Below are 14,997 nucleotides of genomic sequence, written 5' to 3'. Positions count from 1 at the left end.
TTGAGCAGCACAGTGGCCAAGTGGTTAAAACTTTTGCCTTGAAGTGCTGAGTATGTAAGTTCTCTCTATTTTGTGTAGGTTTCCTCTAGGTACTTTGGTTTCATACCATACTTCGAAAACTTATATTGTAAGACAAGAAATACGGATGACTTATGGTTGCAGAATGACTGCCAGATAACTGCATCAGAAACGGACATGTGAATAAGGCCTTACTTCTGGCTTCTTTCACATTGGCATCTGTATTTGTATGAGGAGTTTATTTACATGAGGAGTTTAGGACCCCAATACACCCATTTATGTGAATGGAAACTAGGGGAAACTAGCAATGTTTCTATTGAAGCTGAAGGTAATACGCCTTAAAAAAAAGTACATTCTGTAGTTTCTTAAAATATCATAGAACCAGATCTGTCATGCAGCAGACATTTATTACAAGATGTACTGATAACTGTATTATTGTGATCAACAACTAATCTAAACAAAGAAAAGCTGAAAACAACATTAGTGTGAATAATGATCTTGAAAAACTTCTGGAAAATGTATTACCATGCAAAGTCTGTGTCTTATTATTCTTCATATAATTTATCACAATATCTTATATTTGGTTATGTAAAGCTATTGATATACTTTAAAAAAAAAATTCTGGCATTTGTCAGAACCATTAAAATTTAACATCTAAGATTTGCAGAGGTGCAGTTCTCTTCAAATTACCTTCCTGATGAGACAGGTGCACAACAAACAGGAGTGTGTACATAAGTGGGGGTCCTCTGGCCCATGCGACCAAACAGGACAGTTTCAGTTTTCTCTGGTGACTTTTTGTGTCTCCAAGCTTTCATTGAACATACTTGAACCATTATTAAATATGGCCACCAGGTGGTATTACAGAGCCTTGAACTTTATCAGTCATAGGAGCCCTTGTATTCGGTGAGGCTCACTTTTAATATATTAAAGCTAGCCACTGTGCTGCCTATACCATTCTTATTTCACTATGTCTGTTCAAGAAGGGAGACGTTTAGCTAAAATGGTGTGTATTGGAGATAAATGCATCCATATTGGAGGATTCATAAAGGCCGGCTTATTACACACTGGATATTATTTCCCTTGCACCAGTGGATGACGTGCCTCATCATAAGTTTGCCTTTGTTGTGGCATAAATATGATGTGGGTGATGGCTCTGCCAATGCTCTACCCAGCACACTTTCTGAAAAGTGGCAAGGCCAAAGTTGGAAGTTTAACTATTTTACACCAAGATGCAGCATAAAACTGTAATGAATTCCCTGAGCTATGTGTAAATCCCTAGTTTACAGTACCTTTATCTAAATAATCTGAAGAGTAACAATCACAGTGAGATCACAAATACTGCTCCTAGCACCAGCTGAAAAGCTACAAACCACTGTTCCATCAGGCATTTATCTTTAAAGGGAACGTCCAGACAGACAAAATATTTCATTATTTAAAATAGAAGTTCAATAGATTAAAGGTAAAGTTCAGTATATATGTTATGGGTGAGAATAACCTGATGTGAACATACACATACAAATATACGTTATATAGCTCCTCTGATATCAACCCCACTACTCCGCTCTTCTTCCAGGTTTGTACTGCCACTAACAATTAGGAGCTCTGTCAACATGTGACCAGTGATGCTGTTGAAGCCAGCATCTGCCTCTGTGCCCACCTCATCGACCTGCTCCCACTTTCTGTGTACCCCTCCCTTCTCCACTCTCCCACGCAATGAAATCACAGGTAATAAATCACTCTCACAGACTGGATGTTTTGTTTGAAGTCTCACTCCCTCTCCCTATCAGCAGCAAACACAGAGACTGAGAACAGGCAGATGAGTCCTGGGAAATGTAGTTTGTCCACAGATTCAGGCAATGCAATGGTAGAGTTAGTTATTTGCAGGTTATTTAACAGATATTCTATTTTTCATCATGGATGATATGGCCTGTATTTGTTCTGAACAAATGCTTGGTCTGTACAACTGGAAGATGACTCTTTAGAATGATATCCTCCAACACTGGTTATATTTTATGCGAAATCTCCAAATATTCTGTACAAGTACCATACAAATTATATCCCCAAAGTACCAAAATATTTCAGTATCACATTTGTTAACATTAACCATAAATTAAGTAGTTGTAACTGTTAATCTTGTAGGCTCTGGTAATACCTCATTCACACAGGACTGATAGCAGCAGAAAATATATATAGAAAATATAAGCAAAAAATCATTTCATCTGATCACAGCAGAACTGTAAGACAACCATTAAGTGAACCGAGCCTAGCGTTTGTCAGCTCTAAATTACAATTTTTATATAATCTGGAATTTTCTTGTATATTGTCTTTCTCAGAAGGGGCTATTAAGCTGTAATAACCACTGCAGTCAGGTTTTTCAGGCCTTAGGTGTGATATTCCATCTCCCACTGAATTCTTGGGCTTCTTAGATTTGCTGGTATCCTGATGATCTTCTCTTGTGCCATATAAAGTAAACAACTATTCCTATTACTATTAAAACAATTACCACTACAGCAATTGCCACAGCGGTGATATTGCGGTCATACGAACACATCTCCTCTGTAAAGATAAAACAAATCTCAGTGAGTTGTATAAAATACCTCCAGAACACAATGCTTTATGTACAGCCTATATACATAATTAATTATTAGTCTGTTACACTGACTATACTGCTGAATAAAATAGGACCTTGATGCATATCAACAAACTGCATGAATCAATAGTGCAGTGTGTGTATATGAAGAACAACAGTATTTCTGGATTTGTTTGCCGTTTTCCCCTCTGCTGGCCATATCCCAATATTTCAGTTCTGCATGAGTGGGTGAATAGAGACTAGCTGTTATGTTGTGTGCCATTGGCAGCACACAGAAAGAAGAGGTGAATATGCGCCATTACTGTCTCCCATGCAGCAATAGAAACATATAGGGCATTATAGAGAAATACTGACCATACAGATGTGAATAAAGCATTTGGAGTTAGATACAAAGCTTACTATGCAGCAGTCTGTGTGTGTCTTTTCTTTCAGCCCTTGCCTACCCTTCCCCTCTACATAGACATCTGTTAATAACTATAATATTATAGTTCTGTGGCATTTCGTCTTTTGCAAGAGAGAATTCAACAGAGATTTCAGTGTTTACTTGGCAGGAGAGACTGAGTTGCACTGGTGTAGCAGGGCCATTGCACTATGTACAAAGCAGCTTCCTGCTCCATACAGTGGGCAGATATCAGCTGGTCAGTGAGGGTACCTGACCACAAATGATAGTGCAGAGTCTATGTGAAAACTGCAATGACGGAACAAAATACAGATATCTGATGGACTCTATTATACTTAGTGGGTTCCATGGGATCTTTTGTTGTCTGTCATACACTGGATATCTTTATTGTTTAATCTGTTCTTCTGTTTCTATGACAGAACAGAAGAACAGATTATACTATACAGATGTGAACATTAATTGTCTTTTACAACTGATTTAAACCCCTGTTCATTCTAGGCTTAGGAGTCCATTGTCTGGTCATTTACAGGCTTTCCTCTGTGGCCATCCATAAAGAGATAGCAGTTAATAAATATGACCATCCAGTACAGTCCAATTCCCAATATATGGGAAAGGGGTCTTTGGTATATGGAACCTTTCCCCATAAAATGTGTTTGTCCCTACTGCTGTATAACATACTGCCCACATATCAGAGCAGAGCGCACACAGAATTTACAAGGCCTATTTTGCGGCAAAAATTAGGACTGGCCTTTCCTAGGGATGTTTCCTTTATAGAAGAGTGCAGCATAATATAATATAATAATATTGGACCCCAGATTGTTACTGGTTAAACAATTGTGACATATTTAGTTATGCCATTTACTGATCATGTCAAATATTTTTTATTTTAATTGTGTGGTTGGTAACAGTTATGGCGATACGAGTATGTTACGTGTTACGTGTATATATGTTTTGTGACAGTCACTTAATAAAGTGTATTATTAAAATTAATTTATTATATGTAGTTTACTTTGCTACCATAAAGATTTAATAATTTCTAATATATATATATATATATATATATATATATATATATATATATATATTAACACACATACATGTGGACAAAATTGTTGGTACCCCTCATTTAATGAAAGAAAAACCCACAATGGTCACAGAAATAAATTGAATCTGACAAACTAGAATTTGCCAAACTACATGTTGACAAGTCATAAAGCTTCTGGGAGAATGTCCTATGGAGAGATGACACAAAAAATCTGAATTTTTGGTAAGGCACATCAGCTCTATGTTCACAGATGGAAAATTGAAGCATATCTTGAAAAGAACACTGTCCCTACTTTGACACATGGAGGAGGCTCTGTTATGTCTGTGGCTGCTTTGCCTCATCTGGCACAGGGTGTCTTGGGTCTGTGCAGAGTACAATGAAATCTCAAAATTATCAAGGGATTGTAGAGAGAAATGTGCTGCCCAGTGTCAGAAAGCTTGGCCTCAGTGGCAGGTCATAGGTCTTGTAACAACATAATGACCCAAAAAACACAGCTAAAAACACCCAAGAATGGCTAAGAGGAAAACATTGGACTATTCTGTAGTGGCCTTCTATGAGCCCTGACCTCAATCCTATTGAGCATCTTTGGAAGAAGTTGAAACATGCTGTCTGGAAAAGGCAGCCTTCAAACCTCAGAGAACTGGAGCAGTTTGCTTATGTGGAGTGGGCCAAAATACCTGCTGAGAGGTGCAGAAGTCTCATCGACAGTTACAGGAATCGTTTGATTGCAGTGATTGCCTCAAAAGGTTGTGCAACTAAATATTAAGTGAAGGGAACCATCTTTTTTTTTTTTTTTTTTTAATTCTGTTGAAGCGAAAAGCAATGTCTGACTTTCATTTGTTGATTTTCATAGAATTTTTATTTATTATTACTTTTGTCAGAAATTATTTCTGTCACCATTGTGGGTTTTTCTTTTATAAAACTAGGGCTACCAACAATTTTGTCCACGTGTGTGTGTATATATATATATATATATATATATATATATATATATATATATATTAGTTACAAGGGGATCCCCCCATATATTTAAAGCTTTACTCTATTTTTGCAGTAGTATGATCTAGGTTTTGAAGTTTGGTAAGGTGAAAAAAACTCCCTATGAGGATAATGGAGGAGGTGGCTTAAAGAGGACCTTTCATCAGATTGGGCACAGGCAGTTCCATATACTGCTGGAAAGCTGACAGTGCGCTGAATTCAGCGCAATGTCGGCTTTCCTTATCTGTGCCCCGGGTAAAGCGCTATCGGTCCCGGTACCGTAGCGCTTTACAGTCAGAAGGGCGTTTCTGACACTTAGCCAGGGACGCCCTTCTGCCCAGCAGCGCCTATCGCGCTGTACTGTGTGAGCGGGGAGGAACGCCCCCTCCCTCTCCTGATAATACTCGTCTATGGACGAGCTGTGTGAGCAGAGGGAGGGGGCGTTCCTCCTCGCTCACACTCTACAGCGCGATAGGCGCTGCTGGGCAGAAGGGCGTCCCTGGCTAACTGTCAGAAACGACCTTCTGACTGTAAAGCGCTACGGTACCGGGACCGATAGCGCTTTACCCGGGGCACAGATCGGGAAAGCCGACAGTGCGCTGAATTCAGCGCACTGTCAGCTTTCCAGCAGTATATAGAACTGCCTGTGCCCAATCTGATGAAAGGTCCTCTTTATGCGGTAGAGTGGCTGCCTCATAATGAATCAGCTTTAGGGATGATCCTGAGTTCACCTAATAAAAAAATTGAATAACATAAAACTTTAAAGCAACCTACAGATTAGTATTCACTGCACGAAGGTGAAGTCACAGGACAGTAATTACTATGAGCGAATATTGGTTGGGTGAGTGGTCCTGGAGCCTACTGGTAAATCTAGACCTAGTGTTGTTGTCGCTTTTCTAATACTGATGGAAACACTTTGTGTGACACAGTTGAACATGTAGCTTAATAAACATGCCATATTTTTCAGTAGCATTTATGTGATAAAAACCTGGCATGCACTGAAAAATCTCCTGCAGTCAGCTTCTAGTTTCTACTTTCCCTTTATATTGTAGGTTGAGGCAGTCACCACTAGGGGGAGCTCAGTGCATATGAAACTGTTCCGCTCAATGGGAGCAGCAAAAATCTTTATTCAGTGAGCTCCTTTAGTAGAGACTGAAGTGACAATGGGAGCCTCCATGTATTAGACTATATATTCAGATGGCAAGTTGTCTTTAAGTGTATTGGTTCTCGGTTTCTGAATGGGCCCTTCACTTCTATGAGGTGAACCTTTTAAAGAGAGTTTATCACCTCCCCAAGCAGCCACCAGCGTGTTACAGAGCACATTACAGTGATAAACAACATACTTTTAGTATATACGTTACTTTTCTAATTTTGGAGAAAACAACATTGAAATCAGTTGGTTCATTAGGGACAGGTCTTCAGCTCCCTGGAGCACTTCCCTGGTTGTTCAGACTCCTTTCATCTCTTGCCTTTGCCATCCTATGCAGAAAGGGTTGTTCCTCACATTGTTATTAGATCACCCATTGCACTTGAGCAGCAAGGGCAGTGCTCCAGGGAGCTGAAGGCCCGCCCCCAGTGCACTAAATGCCTTATTTGCATAAGACTAGAAAGTTGTGTTTATGACTTCAAAGTGGTGGCTGCTGAATGTGCATGGGTTTGGTGATAGATTCTCTTTAAAGTGTTTGTCTAAGATCAGATATTGATAGCCTATACTTAGGAGAGATGACCACTATCAGATTTTTGGTTATTCTGCACCCCCACCATTCAGCTGTACAGTGCATTTACTCATAGTACAGTATGATCACTAGACAGATAATGGAGATGTCTGCTCAGTCACTAAATCTACAAATGAAGTTACAGAAGCATTCTTCCTAACTAGCAATAAACAATTGTAGAATATACATAAACACAACAGAGATCAGACAAAGTTTATTTCAGTTTATTGTGAGAACCCAGGAAGTGTACCTGCCGTTACCAGTGACTTTTCAGAATAGCCTATTGTTATTGTACATAGCACTATATCTGCACATTATATGACTTGTATTCAGCATTTATCACTTTTTCCCTTTGTATGTTATATTTAAGGGTATGTTCACACCTGTGTCAGGAACAAGAGTGTGCAGCAAAATGACTGATACCATAACAAAAACCCTATTATGGTCAGTGAATCTATCCGTATCTTTTGGTGTTCACCCCTGTTTAGCTTTTCATTTTTCTACAACAGAGCAATGAAGTGACAAAACCTAAAGCCTTGATCATACATTAGTGTTATTGTAAGTCAAAGCTAAAATGGAAGAAAATCTTTCCGATATGCTGTATCTCTGTAATGAGATGGACTATCCACAATGGATTGCATTGGAGTCGATGCTAGTTGCCCCAACTTCACGACAGGTTTTGCTTTGGACTTTGCAATTGGGTTTTCACCCTATCCCAGTGACTGCTAAGGTAAGCAACTATATGTTACAACTGTGGCAGAGGGTCTGTTTTAGCTATTGGTTACAAGACTCGACATCCCTATTACTTCCTCTGTTCCATAACCCCCTTTTTACTCGTGGTCTTTCCCCTGAAGTGTTCATTTGGTGGGGGCCTGCTAGGTTCAGCTCCTTAATGGCTTCTTAAGGTTCAGGCTCCTGATCTTTCATTTCCTACATTCTCTCACTCAACTTAAAGAGGATCTTTCACATTCTCTGGCACCTGCAGTATTACATAGCACTAGAAAGGATTTTCCTTTTCCTTATTACATAGCACTAGAAAGTATTTTCCTTTTCCCTTACCCTTTGAGTTATTCACTATAGCACTGTCCATCTTCCATTCCCCTACTTTGTTTGTTACTGAGGTTTTTTTTTCCCTTTTTATCCCTATTGATTTTTATGACTTGTAATTCTGGATTTGTCACTGTATTGTTGTATTGTTTTTCCATTTATTCCATCTTCTGGATTCTTTTTACAATTGTCTTTTTATGTGCTTCTTTGTTATATTTTTTTGCCATCATTCAATAAATGTCCTTGAAACTATACTGTATCTCACACGAGATACAGTGTCCCTATGTATTGTCCCTTTGATGGCCATTAAACTCAATACAGATGAACACGGACTATTCACACAACTGTAAGGCTCCGTTCTCACGGAGTAACACACCGCTCATTTAGACACGTATACACGTGTCAGAGCGTGGCGCTTCAAAACAGATCCCATTGATTTCAATGGGTGCCGGCTTATGCACGTAACACATTGAAATCAATAAGTTAAAAAGCCTCCCATTGATTTCAATATGTAGCGCGCGTAAAATGAGAACCCATTGAAGTCAATGGAATTCTGTTTTGAAGCGCTGACTCTGACGTGTATACGTGTCTAAATGGGCGGCGTGCTACTCCGTGAGAACGGAGCCTTATTTTGTAACAGAACATCAAAATATAGGTCATGTTCTATTTGTGTCTGTTTTCATGGAACCCTCCATACACTCAACTGTATGGGGAGGATCTGTAACAACAGGTGCCCCACAAGGGCAAGACAGCCATGAAAAATGTATATTTTAGCCTTATGTTTGCGTTATGAATGCTGATGCAGAAGACTTATGTATGAGTAAGGCCTTATGTAGCATTTCCCTGAGTTAGCTCCGGAGTAGTCAGAGACCTGCTGCTATCATGTTTCCTATACACTACACAGGATGAAAGAAGATCCCGCTTCCTCATTTCTCTGTAGAACACCCTCAGAAGAGGCAGTAACATGGAGAACATATAGCAGTAATAAGTAGTAACACTGTGAATTCAGTACTGGGAAGAGATGTAACACTAAAAGCAGTTGTGTGTCTGTGCCGCTTTGTCTATCAGTCTGTAGGTGAGGCTGAAAATCCCTCTTATCTCTGTCGCTCTAAAGATGGACTTTAGCAGTGAAATGAGAGCGAATAAGTGGGGCAGGAAGCAAGGCAGAAGAAGTGGTTGATAAGGAGAATAAAAAAAAGTGTCTAATATATATTACACAGTAGTTTCTTATACAGTATTTGCTTGCACTATAAGTTATACAAAGTTACAGTTACTCTGTAATGGTATCTCTGCTTTGTGTACAGAAGTAAAAACAGGGTTCTCTGCTCTGATAAGCTACATCTATACACATCAGTATATACTATATAAAGCCCTACAGGATATGGGGATAATGTCTACAGGATATGGTAATATGTTTGTTTCATCGCTTACACCACAGACAAGTACCGGCAGTTCCTCTGTTATCAGACTTTTCGCACTTCAGTGTTAGGCTTTGATAAATGCTCTGAACGGTAAACGCTATTTTATGTTATCTTTAGTAGGGAATAACGTTACAATGTGTATTATACCACATTTTACCAAAATTAAAAGTACTGTACTTGCCTTATGCCTCATGATATTTAGACAGTACTGACTGCAAGCAAAATACAAAGGAGAACCACGACCAGCTTTCTCAATTACACTGCCTTCACATGATATGTGGTTTGTTACAGAAAGTCACTATGGTACTGTGACTATCACCAGTTATAGAGAATAAAGAGGAAGTATATTTTGCAGCTGTCTAGTTGGGTTATACAAGTACATCTTGTAGTCATGCACCCATATATATAGTAGATAATGGTTTTGTGTTACATGAATTCTATTAAAGGGGTTATGCCATGAAGAATATCCTTCTATCAATCAGTTAGAGGATACATAGCTGCAAGGTGGCTGTCTGAATGCTGTGAACCCCACTGATCCTGAGAACAGATGTGTTTTACTCCTATTGTGCATTGAGCCTGTCCATAGCCGTCTACTGACCGTTTTACAGTCATTTCAAAGTGGATAGTATTGTAACAAATCCCATCCACACAGTGCGGTTTTGGAAATTGCAGCTTTGTCAATTATACCTACGGAAACACTGGCGGTTTCCCTATAGGTATAATTAAAGCTTTATGTGAAAATGCAGGCAGGATTATTATTATTATTATTATTATTATTATTATTATTATTATTATTATTATTATTTATTTATATATATATAGCACCATTAATTCCATGGTGCTTTACATTTGGGATCACTAAATGTGCCATAATGCTTCCTAACTACAAAACCTATTTTATGTCTTCTAGTAGTACTAAAGGGTTTAATCACTAAATTGATTTCCTATAGATCCAAAATTACAATAGCATTTTAATGCCAAAATATGTAGCTATACACATTCTATAAAAGTTGGTAAAATCCAACAATTGTCTAAGGTGTATGTGAATGCCAACTATCCAATGGCAGATGTCTGGGAAAAGAAGAGCTGGGTATGTTCATTACCAATCTTTTGTTCCCATTGGAGGATCAATTGCCATCTATCAGCTAAGGTTTTTTAGGCCACAGCCTTTATGAATGAGGCAATACTTCCATACAGTATAATATCAGTCATAAAAAGTACATTTCAATTTACTTCCCTTTATACATGAATATCTTTAACAATTTATTTTTTTTTTTTTAAACTACAAAAAAATTAACAAAATCATATTAAAGAGCCTAAAATTCAGTCAACAAGAAAGAGGGATCATTGACTTTAGAAGCACAGCACAGTTATAATGGTGTACAAAATAAGGTGCAGAATTTGGAAATGACATATAGCCAGAAATTACTTTAACCATAAAGGGATTGTGTGAGATTAGAGAAAAGGTCTGCACTATTTGTATGTCACATTGTCCCCCACAAGGTGCCGCAACACAACAGTCAGCAGAAATCCAACCCTGATGTTTTTCTGCATGACTGCATTCACTATTATAGTTGTGTCTGGCAGGCTGACATTAAAGGGCCAAAATGCCTTCCGAACCGAGAATATTGCTGTGTAGGGGCCTTTATACATACTGTTGTGGTAACAAACCAATGAAGCAATACAGGGAAAATAACCTTATGGATATGGTAATCAGTTTCAAGTACATCGGGGCAGGGCCTGACTTGCCAGATCTCTGCCTGGGTCACAGCTGTCTGTTAGGCAAATCTAGAAAGCAGTTCCTGCCCCTGGGGCACTTGTCAGCTGATGCTCCTATTGAAGGCCCCGACACACTACTATTAATGGTTTGGAAAGATTTGTGACCTGACAGACTCACCTTAAAGCCCTAAAACAAAAGAGGTTTTCCAATAATTATGTATTGATTATACTGACTATATTATACTCTATGAGGGTCCAACACCCAGGACAACTAGCAATAAGCTGTTTGAAGAGGCCATTGACGTAACAATGATCAGTCATGTGGTACAGAAGAAGCTCGGACCCATTGAAGTGTATTCAGTAAATAGGCCAAAGAACTCACCCAAACTCTGTGGCCTCTTCAACTATCTGATCTGTAGGGTCCTGTGTGTCAGACCTCTACCAATCACTTATTGATGACCTTTCATAAGGATCATCAATATATGAGCCAGAAACCCAGAAAATGCCTTTAAAAGAAAGTTTCTAGGTTGAATATCAGATCAGTAGGGGTACTGTTTAGAGATGAGCGAGTACTGTTTGGATCAGCCGATCCGAACAGCACGCTCGCATAGAAATGAATGGACGAATGGACGTAGCCAACACGCGGGGGGTTAAGCGGCCGGCCGCCGTCAAAGCGGTTTCTATGGAGCGTGCTGTTCGGATCGGCTGATCCGAACAGTACTCGCTCATCTCTAGTACTGTTATCTAAATATTTATACTGCTGTTAAATGCACCCCATTCTGAGGATAGGACATTAATATTTTACAACTAGAAAACCCTTTGTGAATACTAGTATTGCAGCTCACCCGACATACTTTAAGGCTGAGGCAGTGTTTTTTTGGACAAAGCCAGGAGCGTATTTAGCAAATGGATGAGCTTTTGGCTAATCCCATCCGCACACTGCAGAAAAAAGCCCGCAGCAGAAATGTTGCATTTTTGTAAATCGCAGCATATCAATTATACCTATGGAAACACTGGTATTTTCCATATAGGTATAGGTATAATAGAGACAGAAAGTCTGCAGTATTTTCCGCAGCATGTTTTGGCAGTAATTCGCTATGTAGGGACTTACCCTTAGACTGCGCCCACATATGTTTGGAAAAGCTGCATTTTTTTGTTGCAGGTTTGCTGCTGTTTTGAGTCAAAACCATTAGTGGCTTCATAAGGAATTGTAAATATAAAGGAACCTTTTATTCTTGCCCCTTCTGCTAAATCCGCTCCTGGCTTTGGCTCAAAAAACAGCCTCAGCCTATGGCTCCATTCCCACGGAGTAACGCGCCGCTCATTTTGACACGTAAACACGTGTCAGAGTGAGGCTCAGCAAAACAGATCCCATTGACTTCAATGGGTGCCGGCTTACGCACGCCATACATTAACATCAATGGGAGGCTTTGTAACCCATTGATTTCAATGTGTAGCGCGCGTAAGCCGGCACTCATTGAAGTCAATGGGATCTGTTTTGAAGCGCCTTGCTCTGACACGTGTTTACGTGTCAAAATGAGCAGCGCGTTACTCTGTGGGAACGGAGCCTTAAAGTATGTGGGATGAGCTGCAATGCTAGAAACATCTTATAATCAAGGGTGGTGCTGTTTCCAGGAAAAAAAAAAAAAAAAAGCAGACCAATGTTTGTAATCTCTGACAATCCTTCCGAAATTTCTTTTATAAAATGTATAAATTACTTTTCCCTTGATTCATTTTGTAAAATTCTGCTAATTATCATGAAAAATGTCCCATAATCTACTTTGTAATCCAGAAATGATATCAATTGTTCATGTCATGTCCATGATTATAAGAAATACTGCAAAGCAAAAATTTAGAAGCATGGGAAAATAAGCATCTTGCATCGGCAGGAGCAGGGAGCCACAGCACAAGGAGTTAAAATGGCATAGACGAAGTCAGCTATGATAGGTGATTGGGAGAGATTCAGATTCGTTCATATCCTGAAATCCGCTTTCTTCTTGTGAGCAGGAACACGAGAAGGATTATAAGTAACAGCCCCACAATCGCCAAGGCCACACCCACTGGAACTAATAGTTTGTTTCTGTCTGGAAAACAGACGCTTTCTGCAATTAAAGTCACAGCAGAAATTTGCAGATGAAACGTCACATCTGGTGAAGATCGATCTGATAAGTTTCATTGCTGTGCATGAGATCTCACTTGCTGCACACATGTCATAGCCTGATGTTATCTAAGTGGATGCTAGTTTTAAAACAAGCTCTGACCCCTTGGTGTCTCGGACATTTTCATGCAAAGATAGTGTTAGTGAATGAGCTTCAGAAGCAGAAGTTGTAATCGAATACTATTGCATGAGTAATGTAGTAAATAAGGAACATGCAACACGTGTATGGTATTCAACACAATGAAGGTAGTGGGAAGTAAAGCAATCTAACTGATTGTATACAAGGTGTTAAAAAGGAAGAATCTTTGGCCTGTTTAGGAGTAAGATATTGTCCCCATCATATCCATAAAACAGCCATAAAGTCCATTCACTTGTTGGATTTGACATGGATTTTTCATCAAATGCCATATTAATCCATATCCCATGCATGAAAATGTGGTTTCCTCAACCTTGGTCTCATGCTATGGAAAATAGTGGGCCACAGCAAAAAAGCACTGTGAGAATAACTGCAACGGAAACGCATCACGGTGTTTCCCGCTGTGCTTTACACAGAAAGTCCATAGAGTTTTCTGTAATGTGTGGATGAGTTCCTCTAGAATCCCATCCACTTTGCAGTGACTGTAAAGCACCACATTTTTTGCTGCAGTTTTTTTGCCACGTGGCAAAAGAAATTTTTAGTAGCAACATGGAAATAATGCACTGTGTAAATATGTAGTATACTACTTATTTCTGCAAAGTCCACATAGAAAATTCAAGAATAAGGGTCCATTCACACGGAGGAAAATGGTGAGGAATTTGGTGTGGAATTTCAGCGCTGAAAAAAAAAGCCTCCCATCAACTTTAATGGGTTTCTTTTTCTGCAAAACGAACCCATTGAAGTCAATGGGAGGCTTTTTTTTTCAGTGCTGAAATTCCACACCAAACTCCTCACCATTTTCCTCCATGTGAATGGACCCTTAGCCCATTAAAGGACAATGGGGCTATTCCTCATGTAGGTCCAATAATATGATGAAAAATCGGAGTACTTCCTTCGGATTTCTATGAGTGTAGCTTTATGTGCTCAGGGGATGCAGCTTTAATGTGCCGATATTTAGACAAACTATTTTGGACCAAGCTAAGCCGAATTGGTATATTATTAGGCTAACCAATCTAAAGGTGCACCAGATTTACCATCCACTACCAACCACTGTGATGAACCTGGCTTGTGGTTGTTTACATAGGCTAACTGTTAGTAAATATGGGTCAATGTGTTCTGTAGACATAACAACTAAGGTTTCTACAGATCCACACCTTGTACTATAAATCATATGTTTTTTATTAAAGTAAGGCTACCCTGTAAGTTTAGCTGTCACACATGGCACATGGGCAGAGGTCACAGCACCACACATCCCCCATTGTAGTTAAGGAAAATAAATGTGATCGCATTGCAACCTACAAGTTCCTGCAACATGACACTTGCCAGGAGTATAGCAAGTTTGGATTTATGGTGACTGCAGTGTCAGTCACCACACTTTTTGAGTCACAATGCAACCATATAAGTTACATTCTTTGGTCGTGCAACTGTGCTGCAGCCAAATGTGTTGTATAGCTGTAGCCTAAATAATTCCTGGTTCGTTCTTAATTTTACTATATTTGGTGTTCTTTATAGGCCATTTTTACATTGTGCAAGTTATCCACTTACCTTTGCCAAATGTGTTATTGTTAATTTCAAAAGCCTGGAGTTTGACCCCTGCGAGTATAAGCTCCAAGTTATCTCCTAGCTTTACTGAGGGTGTTCTTTTACACTTCACGGAGTACCCAACATCTGTAGAAAGCAACTTCAGTTTGCTAGAAGTAACATTAAATCGCCCTAAAAGCAAGAGGGAAAATTGATCAATAAGTAAAAGCTGTTGCTACTGGGCCCTGA

At 39.2% G+C, this 14,997-nt stretch overlaps 1 protein-coding gene across 1 annotated transcript in view; it reads right to left on the bottom strand.

The window, feature by feature from the left end:
• Positions 1-406: 406 nt before the first annotated feature.
• Positions 407-14,997, bottom strand: part of LAMP3 (lysosomal associated membrane protein 3) — a 32,676-nt gene continuing 18,085 nt past the window's right edge. The window contains exons 5-6 of the mRNA XM_075268662.1: positions 14,773-14,940; positions 407-2,574 (exon numbers count right to left, since the gene is read on the bottom strand). Of these exons, the coding sequence (XP_075124763.1) occupies positions 2,441-2,574; positions 14,773-14,940 (302 nt within the window). The 3' untranslated portion in view covers positions 407-2,440. The remainder of the gene's footprint in view (positions 2,575-14,772; positions 14,941-14,997) is intronic.

This window comes from Leptodactylus fuscus, chromosome 3, assembly GCF_031893055.1.
Source record: "Leptodactylus fuscus isolate aLepFus1 chromosome 3, aLepFus1.hap2, whole genome shotgun sequence".
NCBI classification, from domain to species: Eukaryota; Metazoa; Chordata; class Amphibia; order Anura; family Leptodactylidae; genus Leptodactylus; species Leptodactylus fuscus.
Note: the sequence above shows the minus strand (reverse complement) of the source record. Positions and strands in the feature narration are given on the sequence as shown.